Source organism: Azolla caroliniana, unplaced genomic scaffold (assembly GCF_043228905.1).
Source record: "Azolla caroliniana isolate FFs.n. ecotype wild unplaced genomic scaffold, voAzoCaro1.0.p SCAF_1036, whole genome shotgun sequence".
NCBI classification, from domain to species: Eukaryota; Viridiplantae; Streptophyta; class Polypodiopsida; order Salviniales; family Salviniaceae; genus Azolla; species Azolla caroliniana.
Window position 1 is genome coordinate 1 of NW_028231471.1, and position 12753 is coordinate 12753.

The 12753-nt window shown below is 35.5% G+C and overlaps 1 protein-coding gene across 1 annotated transcript; it reads right to left on the reverse strand.

Annotated features, from left to right (window-relative positions):
• Positions 1–5509: 5509 nt before the first annotated feature.
• On the reverse strand, positions 5510–9136 carry LOC147847430 (cysteine-rich receptor-like protein kinase 15). Its single transcript, XM_087339206.1, has 8 exons — positions 8650–9136; positions 7996–8506; positions 7626–7748; positions 7360–7526; positions 7019–7235; positions 6317–6554; positions 6073–6223; positions 5510–5863 (listed from the first exon to the last, which is right to left on the reverse strand). Exons 1-8 carry the CDS (start codon positions 9103–9105, stop codon positions 5615–5617), a joined length of 2112 nt encoding a protein of 703 aa, XP_087195332.1. The 5' UTR covers positions 9106–9136; the 3' UTR covers positions 5510–5614.
• Between the last annotated feature and the right edge of the window lie 3617 nt (positions 9137–12753).

The following is a 12753-nucleotide window of genomic DNA, read 5'->3' on the forward strand; positions in this document are numbered from 1 at the left end:
AGAGTTCTAGACTCGTCACTTCTAGTTCCAAGTTTGTAGCCCTCTACTCATAGCCCCATCATATGTGCTCCGTCGTAGACCATGGTTGGTGTGTCCGCAATAGTTTGAATCCCTTAAAACGGACCAAGGAGGTTACAAGTATAATTTTATATTGTGACCTAAAGTAAATCCATTAGAATATCGTGGAGAATATTGTAAAGACCTCTAGAACCTTCTAGTTCTAGAACTTTCCAAAAACTTCTAGAACTTGGAATACATAATATAATAACAATCTACTAAGATATACTTAACATGACTATGTATTTTGATGTGTTGGTTAGAATATAAAAGTTGACTATAATACAAGAGCTCAAGAGTTCGAATCTTGACATGATTGTTGTCATGTCCATGACATCTTCGAGGGTGTGGTGATGTCTATGTCAGACTCAACTCTTGCCCAATACATTGTAACAAACCCATCATTACGAAAGATATGATGCTATTCCAATGAAGCTAAGCATGTTAACTTCACGAATGCAACTGAGCAAATCAATGACAATCTTCATAGAACCTTTACGATAACATCAAATGAAGTTAAGCATGTTAACTTCACGAATGCAACTGATCGAATCAATGACAATATTCATGGAACCTTTACGACATCATATGGAAAAAACAAAGTCTTTGATTAGATTTGGCCATTGTGCCTTACAACCCTTAACAGCTTTTTGGTCACAAAAATATTTCAAGGGTTTAGGCCTAACCAAAGGATAATTTCCATAAAGATAATGGCGCCATGATTTTAACTCATGGATAACTACGAATAATTCATTTTCTTGAATTGTATACCAACATTGAGTAGGATCAAGTTTCTTAGACTTAAATGCTATTGGTTTACCATACGAATATAGAACACTTATATAACATAAACACTTGGATTAGTTTCAACCTGAAAAGGTTTTGAAGGATCTATTAAAAGAAGTAAGGAGCCTTGCACACCAAGTCCATGAGTTCCTTAAAGGTGATGTCTAATGTAGCATTGTCAAACTTCTCGAATATTCTAAAGAGTGAGCCAAAGTTTGACTTTCTCAATGCAGGAATGATCAATTTCGACTCCTCATTCAGATATGAGGTGTTCAAGATATGTAATTGATTTCTTGAAGAACTCATATTTCAAGATCTTCACGTAGTATTGTTTTTTGTGCAATGTTTGTAAAACAAAGTGGACACTTTACCATGTCTTTCTAATCTACCACTATAAATTAAAATATCATCCAAGAAAATAATGACAAATTTTCAAAGTTGTTCATGGAATATGTCAGTCATTTATAATTGAAATGTATTGGAGCATTGGTCAAACCAAAAGGTATGACCAAAAATTCATAATGGCCATAGCACGTTCGAAATGTTGTTTTAGGAGCATTCTCTTCACTTATAAGAATTTGATGGTAGCCCGTACAAAGATCAAGTTTTGAAAAATATCGAGTTCAATGGGGACAATCAATCAAATCGTCTGCCTGGGGCTATGGATATGAATTCTTGATCATCACTTTATTCAAATGTTGGTACTTAATACACATACACCATGTGCCCTCTTTTGTTTTTACCAAGAGACTTAGTGCACCCCATCACGATTTACTATAACGCATGTAACCTATTCGTAAATTCCCTGTGTTGCTTAGAGATTTTATCCTCTTAAATTGGATCAACTCAATCAATACAGAGGTATACTTATTGGTGCAACCCTAGGTACCAGATCTATACGATGGTCTATAATACGTTTAGGAGGTAACCCATGTTATAGTTCATTTGAGTTGCTTAGAGATTTCATCATCTTTGGATCGACTCAATCGATATGGTGTCATAGTGTGCTTCATACACTGTGTGAAATGCATATGGAGTACCCAATTGAATAAGTATGAAGAAAAAGAAGAAAATATTAAAATGTGTTACATGCACAAGGCAAGATTCAACCCTTATACCTCCATGTTAACAATCCCAAGCCTTACCATTGTGTTAACCTTATGGATTTAACATATACCTTATACATATATTCTAGGAAAGTTACTCATGCACAACTAGTGTACATGAATATTATAGAAATAGCATGACACTTGCCATATGGAGAGCGATACTTAGCCTCAATTACTCATGCACAACTAGTGTGCATGAATACTAAAGTAAGAAAAGGCATGATGCTTGCCACGGGGGTAAGTTATACTTAGCATCTCCCATCACTATATAAGATGGGGAGCAAATGTAATTGGCGTTATGAACACATAAACATCATGGCTTCGCTTGGATTTGAACCCAAGACCTTGCAATACATAATCAAGAACCCAACCGTTAAGATAGCCTAATAAAATTTCAAGCTACTTTTTATAATATATTGATTAATATAAAAATTCTGGAACATTCTAGAATAACCTAGAACATTGAATATTCTAGGTCTAATGTTAGGAATATGTCTCTCTTGTGGGAATAGAGACTGATCGGGCTGAGAGTTGACAGTCGAAGATGAGTAGCCGACACTCGAAGAGAAGGAGTAGTCGATTGGTCGGGTTGAGAGCCGATAGTCGAAGACATGGAAAGTCGATTGAGAGAGTCGACTAGAAGAGTCGATAGCAGAGGAAAGGTGATCCAAGTTAAGGACAAGATCGACTAGTTGGGTCAACCAAATGGTCAAAGGCAAGGCCAACTAGACAGTCGACATAAGAGTCAACTAATTAATGATTAATGATTATTATTATTAGAGAATAATAATAATAACAACCATATTTGCAAATAGCCCATACTATATATAAGTATAAATATACCTAGGGCAAACATTATGGTGGGATTGAGAGACTTGTGTACAGAAAGAAGAACAAACATAACGAAGTGTTGCATAGGTAGTAAAGTTGTAATAGAGTGTGAGAGAGGTAGAGACGCAAGAGAGTGCTAGAGTGTGAGTATGAGCGACGTCATAGCTATGACGCGAGGAGCCCTATGTGGTTGATACACTCTATTCCTAGAGTTTTGTAATCTCACTACCTTGTATTCTCTGTTATATATAGTGGATCTTTGTTCCCGTGGTTTTCCCCTTTTGGGATTTTCACTTAAACCTATGTCTTGTGTGCTTTGTGTATTCTCTGTCTATTTTGTTTGTTTTTGTGTATCATATTGTTCTCTGCCCTCGGCTTATATATTTCAGCATGTTTGTGTTGACGTCCGAAGGTCTGTTTCTCTACATCTAGAACATTTTAGAACATTATAGAAATCTCCACGCTATTCTATAGGAACCTATAAATATAGACATAGAAATCTTCTTAAACCCATTCGAATCAACACCAATCTTAAGCTCTCATTGTCAATCTTGTTTCCATTCTCTTTCTATGTTAATACACTCATTCTTCTCTTATCATTTTGTTCCTTTCTTCTTGTATTCTCTTTATATCCTTCTTCCATCACTCTATCGTTTACTCTTGGTTCTTACAATTGGGGGTTGAGTTTTGGGGATTTATTAGGATTCTAAGGGTTGATTAATATTGTACATTGTACTCGTGGGATTGACGAGTTTTCTATCTCTCTCTTCGAATCTATTCTTAAATTTAATCTGTCTTGAATTCCTCCTCCTAGTCCAAAACCTCGGCGGTTTCCGCCCGAATCAGGCAATGATCTAGTGCCGAACAACACAACGAATGTATACTTATTAGTGAAACCCTAAGTAAAATATCTATATGATGGTCTATATTACGTTTATGATAGAAAAACATCACTGAAAATCATTTAAGATTTCATCAAGTAGTTGTTCTTTAAGCTTTCATCTATTAGTTGTTGTTTAAGATTTCATCACTTGGAAAAGGAATTTCATCATGAAAATCCTTTTTTTTCATTTTCCACCTTTAGACTCGTCACATCACGACAATGTATCGAACCACATCTTACTACCCCATGAACCTTGGCTCTCATAGAGGCTTAAAACTACTTCAAACTCGCTCACACAAGTTAAGTGTTGAGGTAACATCAAGGCAACGTCACCAAAAGCATGAAGATATGCAAAGTATGGAGTGAAAACCAATTGGAGGATGAATACCACTTACTACTTGCATGCACAACAATAATGGCTTCTTAGGGGGGCATGATATTTTTAATGTAATATTAAAATCTCCAACAATAAGGTTATGTTGCAGGCATATGTGTTTGTCTCATGGTTGTTTACGTACCCGTATTTAACGTTTAAATACGTATAGTACCTCATCATTTGTATAGTATGTATTATACCTCAATATTGTTCAGTCAAATATCATGTATATTTGTCTAATACGGTATTTAATGTATTTATAAAAAAACAGGTATAATACATATTTATAAAGAAAATGTAAGTAAAACCCCAACAAAGAGCTAAAGAAAAATAAAATATTTTAGTGAAAAAGAAGCCAAAGGAAGGAAGGAAGAAGAATAGAAGAGACGACGATAAAGAAGATGAAGAAGAAGAAGAGAGAAAAGAAGACATAAACCTGCCCAAACTCTCAGTGTGATAATCGTAGAAGATAGAAGAAGAAGAAGAAAACGAAGAAAAGAGAAACCTATCATGAGTGTGATAATCATAGACAATTCCTCAATCTATGAAGGCATAATTGTAAATAATTACAATTTGAAGTAGAACATCGTGATACACACTTACACTAATTTATAGAATAAGGGAATGCTGACATCCATATTACTACAAGTATTTTAGGATGTGAAATGTTCAAATGTCTTATATGCATTTTAGGATGTAGAACTATATTGTACATCACAAAATTGTGTAAACATAGATGTTTTTTACAATATTATAGATATGTTTTAGAAAGATAAATAATTTTCAAACTCCAAAAGTATTTGACGTACTAAACGTAAAATACGTATTTTATAAGTATTTAACGTATGTTTAAAATGGGAGGTACTATACGCATATTAATACATTATATACGTATGGTATCCATACTGTACCTAACAACCTAAGCTTTGTGTATTTTTTAATTTCATATTCAAAGTTTTTACTACAAAATAGTAGCGTGACCCCATCTTTAAGGAGTCATATCCAAGATGATATACTAATTTGGTCCCATATGCCAAAATCGACCTCCATGTAGGCAATAAACAATCTATTATGTTTTGTTCTACTTCCGCCACCACCTCTTAAATAAATAATGTTTTTATTTGCCTTTATTGTCGTACCATTGCATAGTTCTTAGAAATCCTACTTAGAGACTATGTAAAGAAGACAAAATGGATTATCTTTAACTGTATTTCATTATATCTTAAAGTTATATCAATGTCACCTAAGACTAGTGTGTCAAACGACTGCTACTTGCAATGATGTGGGCTATACATATCAACATTTTACAAATACTCCATAGGAAAAGATGTTAAGCTATCAAATATTACAATAGGTTAGTATAGTTGTGGAACAGAAACGTTCAACATAAATGATCAAGAATCTTTACAGAAACAATAAATACTTAAGGAAAATTTTGAAATAAAGTAGATCTTCAAGGACATTCCAAAGTTTGTCTAACTCTTATCTTTAAGGAAATATTCAATTTGGTAAGTTCAGAGGTTGGATATTCGTACAACATTGGAGGGTTGAAGAAAACATCCTACTTTCAAGTTATGCATGTTGACTATAAATAGTGTTATTGGAAATAAGATAAGTTGGCATCGTAGGATTATCAAGAACATACGAAAGATTTACAAGCATTTCAAATACGGCTAGCATAGAAGGCCTCTGAGATGGAGAAGATTGACAACACAACAACGAAACACGTATAAACTTCTTTATTTCCTCTTCTACCAAATCTTGTTGCATTGCTACATCCAAAATCTGTAACTCTCTTCCCTCTTGATGTAGTCTCCATGCCTTACCAAGAAAACACAAAGAAATTTTAGATTGTTATATTTCGATAAATAAAATAGTAGTTGCATTAACTATATCTAAATTGAACTACCTACAAACTAGAATTTTCATCAAGAAATTTGTCAAAATCTTTGTCGCTTGTGTTCCATGAGTTGTGAATTTCATATTTTAACTCTAATATAAAGCTTCCAAGGAAATTATACAAGGCTCACCCAATGTAGGAGGTATTGTTGATCATGCGGGAAAGATTCTTCAAAAACTCTTCTCCCACTAATGACTTCCAACATTAGCAACCCAAAACTGAACACATCCGACTTCACCGAAACTTGACCATTTATTGCATACTCTGGAGCAATATATCCCCTATAAAGTACCCAATAAATTAGAGTCTATATTAGAGGCTGCTTATCTATAAATGCAAGAAGATCAATTTCATAATTATGTTGATTAACTTACAAAGTTCCAGCTATTCTTGTGCTCATATGTGTTCTATCAGAGGCGAATAACTTTGCCAAGCCAAAATCGGCAATTTTTGGTTCAAGATCATCACCCAAAAGTATATTAGCTGCCTTGATATCCCGATGTATGATACATAGATGTGAGTCATGGTGCAAGTACGTGAGGCCCCTAGCAACACCTACCAAGATTTCCCTCCTCTTATTCCATTTTAACACATCTCTATCGATCATGGATCCTATGTCACCAAATTTGTTATATCAATACATTGATCATGTAAAAATCTATCATACCTTCAAACACAATATATTGTGTACATTGATAAACATAAACCATTTACGTACATATGAGCCCTCTCACAATAATAATAAATAAACAAATATAATGCATACATTAATATATCACTATCAAAATGTAGCCAATGACACAATGAAAAGGCATCCCAAGAATATAGACATGCATTGAGATCAACATTTACATATTGAGGCAATAAAATTTTACTCATAGTGACATACACGGAAGCAAAGTTCATCACGCAAAGGATCACATGGTTATAGATGTCGATATCATAAGAAATGTGAAACCAAGCAATAAGGAATGAAAACAAGATAGCCAAAGAAAGTAAAAACAAAAACGGAAATAAAATCATATTGTATTTCAATAAGATAATGTAGAAATAATCAACAATAAAGATAGCATCACCGAACAAATGCTTGTCAAGACTTTGATTCAAAACATATTCATACACGAGGAACATTGAATCATCCTCTCCTTCAACACAGCAACCAATAATTCTGACAAGGTTTCGATGTTGTAAACTCCGTATGAGCTTCACTTCATTCAAGAATTGTTCCTTGACATGATTATTCAATTTCATAAGTTTCTTTATGGCAACTTTAACTCCATTGTCAAGGATACCCTATAACCAACAACAAATGCAAAAATGTGAAAATATATATCCAAGAGAAAACCTTCTCAGCAAATCAAAATTCGAGAAGTGTTTTTTGTATGAAAGCTTTGCAAAGAAATAGAAATGGGTTTACCCGATATACAATGCCGAATCCTCCTTGTCCAATTTTGTTTTCTAGTTTGAAGTTGTCAGTTGCTTTTGCTAATTGTAGTAGAGAGAAGTTTTGTACCGCATCATGTTGCAAATCGACATAGTTCTTTGCATCCTCTTCAACAACAACTCCATTGCTTGTTTTGAACTCTAAAGTATATATACACATATGTTAGTATAGATATGGAGATCGTTATTGGTTAGCATGCAAATAGCTTGATGCCATGTGAAACAACTTTTCCAAAGTACCTAATGGATTGGAGATGGGTTTCTTATGTGTCCAAATACGACGTGAAAACCAACCAAGGAGAGAACCCAACACGAAGAGCACGATACCAATCACCACCATGAATAGAACATTAAAGCCCTTGCCTGGATAATGTTTTTTACCACCCCATATTATCAATTGATTATCCTCTACAAGGAAAAGGTTAAGGAAACCTAGTAGTGTAGTTTGAAAAGGTTAAGGAAACCCACCACTCAGAGTTGAGAACAGTCGAAAAAAAGGAGTACATGTTAAAGAATAATTATGCTAAGAAACCATGTAAAATTATTAGTTAGAAAGTTAAGTGTTTTTTTCTAGAAAAAGTTAGAAGCTAGTCAGGAGAAGAGTAAGCACCTTTAGTGGGCAGAGTAGCAATGGGTGAAGATGATGATGATAATGGAGTGGGTGAGGAAGAGGGAGGGGGCGGACCAAGGGAGGTGAGGATGGAAGGGGTGTTATTGGTACTGAAGAATATATTGTTCTCGTAGCGAACATAGCAACTGCCAAAATACGAGCGAGCACCAGCGTTTTCACCGTTTAAAGTGATATAAGTTTCAAGATCAGCAATGGCAAGGCTAATACAATAGGTACAATCAGAAGGAGGGACGTAGCCATGGCATTGAGCTAGGGCATAACTTAAATCTTCTGGCGTGCTCGCATCTCCTACAACATCCGCCGCCCAGTACGTCCCAAGCTTTCGCTTGTTTTCGATCACTTGTTTAGTTACATTGGCCACAGCTATGTCTCGATTTTGATAGTATGTTTGGCTTTCATTATGTGTTGCACGGTATGATATTAGATGGTGATAGTATCCTCCTTCTAAACTTTGATTGCTATACATCACCCCACATCCTTGCAGCTCCACCTGCACAATATATATAATCCAAAATAACAACCAATTGTTTAATCCACCTCTAGGATTGCTTTGAAATCCCAAACAATGCAGTCATTGTTTATTTAATCAGGGATTGAACCAAACAAAACCAAAGAGTGAAGGAACTCATTTACCTGACGAAAGCTAGAGACCAAACAAGTGGAATTGAGGTTGGCTTCAAATGCAGTCTTGACACATGTGGCACACTCGGGCAATGTGAGATCGCCTCGGCACTGATACATCACGCTTGCACCGTAGCCGGACACGGGGTCGATATCCTCACTCTTGGCATAGAGAGACACGGACGCGCGGTCAATGAGGCCTGCTTTGAGAGCATCGAAGCGAGCGGAGAGGTCCGTGCCGGATGTGTTCCCAGAGCAAAGGTAACCATTTTCTACCATCCTCAATATGTTTGTGAATGGGGACACTTCCACTTCGGCACCTACGAGATCAGCTAGGCATAGGAGGAGTGTTGATACCAGCAGCAGGAGCACAGCTACATAAGCCCCTCTATTAAGCAAAGGAGTAGTAGTAAAAGTAATTGTTGTTGTACAGAACGATGATGCATGTGGAAGCTTAGAAATCTCCATATCTAACCTCAACGTATAGAGACAGAGTCCATACTTATATGATACAGCTTGACTTGGTCAATAACTCATAAATTTCCAAAATTCGAGATCATATATATATATATATATATAATTCATTCCATTTCTTTTCCCTGAATTCATACGTTTGATTTGTATACGGATAATAATATATTTTATTAATTATATTACTAGTGCCACAGGCATGGTCTTATTCTTCATATTCAAGAAGAGGTTTCTTTCTGTATATGTATTCGAGGATTGATTGGTTAACATTGGTCCACTCTGAAAAAGATGTGACCACATATCGATATCATTGAGCAATCTTAATATTTAATGATGATATACTATAGATAATTGGTGGCCCATCAAGAAAGAGACTCAATAAAACATAGACATTGATGGCCAATCAGTTTTTCTTGGATTGACAATGGGCATGTATAAGAGGTCTCTATTATAACATTCACATCCTTATTCAAAGGATGCACACAGCAGGAGTGGCAAAAGAATTCAACGATTTTGACTACCCAATATATGGTTATAAGTATGTATATGGTACATAGCCTATACATAGCATGAATAATTTAAACTATACATAACCTATACATTATACATCAAGTGGCCCATAGTTAGCTTGACTATAATTAACTGCCACAATTCCAGATCTTGCTTGCAGCTTTAGCAATCGGCAAATTGGTGTGTACGTTATGGTTGCAACTTGCTACATGCTTTGACATTGCTTTTCCACTATGAGTGGTAATAGTTAATACATGACAAACCCTAGCAAAAAACATGGGGAAGCAATTAAAGGTATTATGCGATACCAGTAGGCTACTCGGGAAAATAAAAGGCATCTACCAATGGGCTTATAGTATACGATTGAAGGTTTCCAAAAATGTTCTCACTATAATCCAAAAATGACTCTATCATCATTGAAGACTTCCAAACGGAACACAAAAATATATGCTTTAATGGAAATTACATACTGAAATTTGAATGCAATATATGTAAAATACAAGTGGAGGCCCTCGTTTCTATTGGACCTCAGGTTCATAAATGTGAAGAACGAGTGAATCTAGGTTCTATTTTTTCTCTGTTTTTATCCGCATATGTCTAGTAACAATGATGACAACAATCTCCAATGTCATCCATCATCTCTATCATTTTTGTTTCTTTCTCCGTTTTCATTTTTATGTCTCCAAAAAAAATTTATGTTTTCATCATGTCATTTCTTCGCTTAGACTTCTCATTTTGTTCACCTAGATACAGAAATATGATTTGAGATGATCTTAACTAACATTTAACAGGCCTCCATGAACATATGGTTTCATTTCCTTGCCTCCAAAAATATGATTTGAGATAATCTTCACTAACATTTAACTGGCATATATTTTTGAGGGGAAACTTAAAATTGAAGATAGAAGGCTTACATAGATAGTGATACCTGAAATATTAATATTGAGACATAAAAAGGGAAATAGAAAATTGGTAAAGATAGATAGGAGAAACGAGCACTATGAGAACATACTAGAAAGCTGCTGAGTAAAACACGCACTTATGTTCCCTTATACCAAATTTTGTTTGCATATTTACTCTTGCGTTTATTTTCGTGGTTTCAATCTTTAATATCAAACCTGAATATTATGTGTGTTTAGGGGCATGAACGATGTTCGACTTAAATAGAAATCCTTCACATTGTTCTACCTCTTATGCATTTGAGGATGAAGATACGAATGCTTTGCATGATGCTTGGGTGTCACTAGATGAGACTAATGTTTCTACCGCTAGTGATTCAATCAATTCAGATGCACACATAACAAGTGAGAGTGCTAGTGATAATGAGTCAATGGATAGTGATAATGTCAATCCAATGAATATAGATCTTGTGAAATATCCCGAAGCCCGTTTATTTATGCCTAAAATGAATAAACAGATAGTAATAGACACTAGCCAGCATACTTCTAGCCATATATTGACATATTCGCATTCGTGGGGTTTCCCATTCGAATGCAAACGAATACGAATACGAATGGGTAGTCAAGTATTCGTTTAGGGTTTAGGCCTGCTTGTACAAATAGAATGATTAAAGTGTGGATGGGGAAGATGAGGATGGGGTAGGGAGAGATAAAATGAGATTTCAACGCACAGAAAAGAAAAGAAAACAGTCCAAAGAAAGGGGGAGGGAGAGAGAGAGAGAGAGAGAGAAACAATACTCATCCTAATCAAATACTGTACTACGAACAATACTCATCCTACTCCTTCGATTAAGTGTTATGTGAAACCTGACAATAGTTTTGAAGTTGAATATTTCATACAACACAAGGTTAAATATAGAATCCAACCTAGAAGCTAGGCATATTGAGGAGAAATCATATTGTTTTCAGCTAGATGTGTGAGCTTCATGGGAATATCAAGAGCAGAAGCAAGATTTACAAGCAGTTTTGACACAACTAGCATCGAAGGCCTTTGTGATGGAGAAGTCTGACAAGACAACAGTGAAACACGTATAAACCTCATTACTTCTTCATCTTCCACCGAATCTCATTTTATCGCTTCATCTAGCATCTCTAATTGTCTTCCCTCTTCATGTAAGCTCCAAGTCTATCAAGAAACCATAAAGAAATTCTAGATTGTTAAATTTCGACACATAAAAATATAGTTGCATATAATTGATGCATTTTACATTTTAAAATTAAAACCCTAGACACTAGAAATTAAATATTGACCCTAGGCCTAACGGAAAACGAGGGCCCAAACAAGCCTGGCCAATTCAGATGATAGCGTCGGACAAACCTAGTTAGGTCGTCCAAGAAATGAGGGTCCAGACGAGCCAAGCCGATCAATCACCAAGTATCATTTACCAAAGATTTGGTTGGAGGTATGGAATTGACAATCATAAATTGGTAGGAAGATTAAATACACAACCTATACCCAATCGGCTACTATAGATAGTTCTACAGAACACTATTTGAATAAGCTACAACGTATCGGCTATGCAGAATACACTTACACTTAAAATTATAAACTCAGACACACAAACATCATAATGTCCCAATATAATTCTCTATTAAATTTAATAACCACTTATGACTCTTTGTTTAAACAATGCCCTTGCCCCTTTATATAGGAAGCATGGAAGGATTACATCAAGAATACATTTGTCGTCTGGGGCAATTCTTTTAACTAACAATTACAACTACCTAATATTTACATCTTCTACTCAATATTTTTTTCGAAATATAATATTTTTAACTATTGATAATTCGACTATGTTCGGCTTCACACATGTCTAACTACTACTACTCGTGTCGGCCTTTTGGCTACAACGCTTCTTTTACTCTTCATTTGGCTTTTCGGCCCTTGCACAATCTATGTCGACCTCCCTAGGTAATAGCCATGGCCAATATGTAGATTTCCTCTTATGATTTTCCATGATGACTCACGGAGTGTCGTCTTGTACCCATCTATAGGTAACATGCTAATGGAAATGAGACTCCTCTTCAGACCGAGTATGTGCCAAACATGGTTTAGGGTGATGTGACTTCCATTTGGTAGCCGAATGGGAATTTTTCCTTTTCCGGAGATTCCGCACTCTTGCCCATTGCCGAATCAAACTGAGACAACACCAATCCAATAGTCCAAAAACCAATG

Coding starts and splice junctions, on each gene's coding strand:
- LOC147847430 (XM_087339206.1), bottom strand. CDS start 9,105: ATGGAGATTTCTAAGCTTCCACATGCATCATCGTTCTGTACAACAACA. Junction 7,527..7,625: donor ACCCATCTCCAATCCATTAG/GTACTTTGGAAA, acceptor TATATACTTTAG/AGTTCAAAACAAGCAATGGA. Junction 6,224..6,316: donor ACAAGAATAGCTGGAACTTT/GTAAGTTAATCA, acceptor GGTACTTTATAG/GGGATATATTGCTCCAGAGT.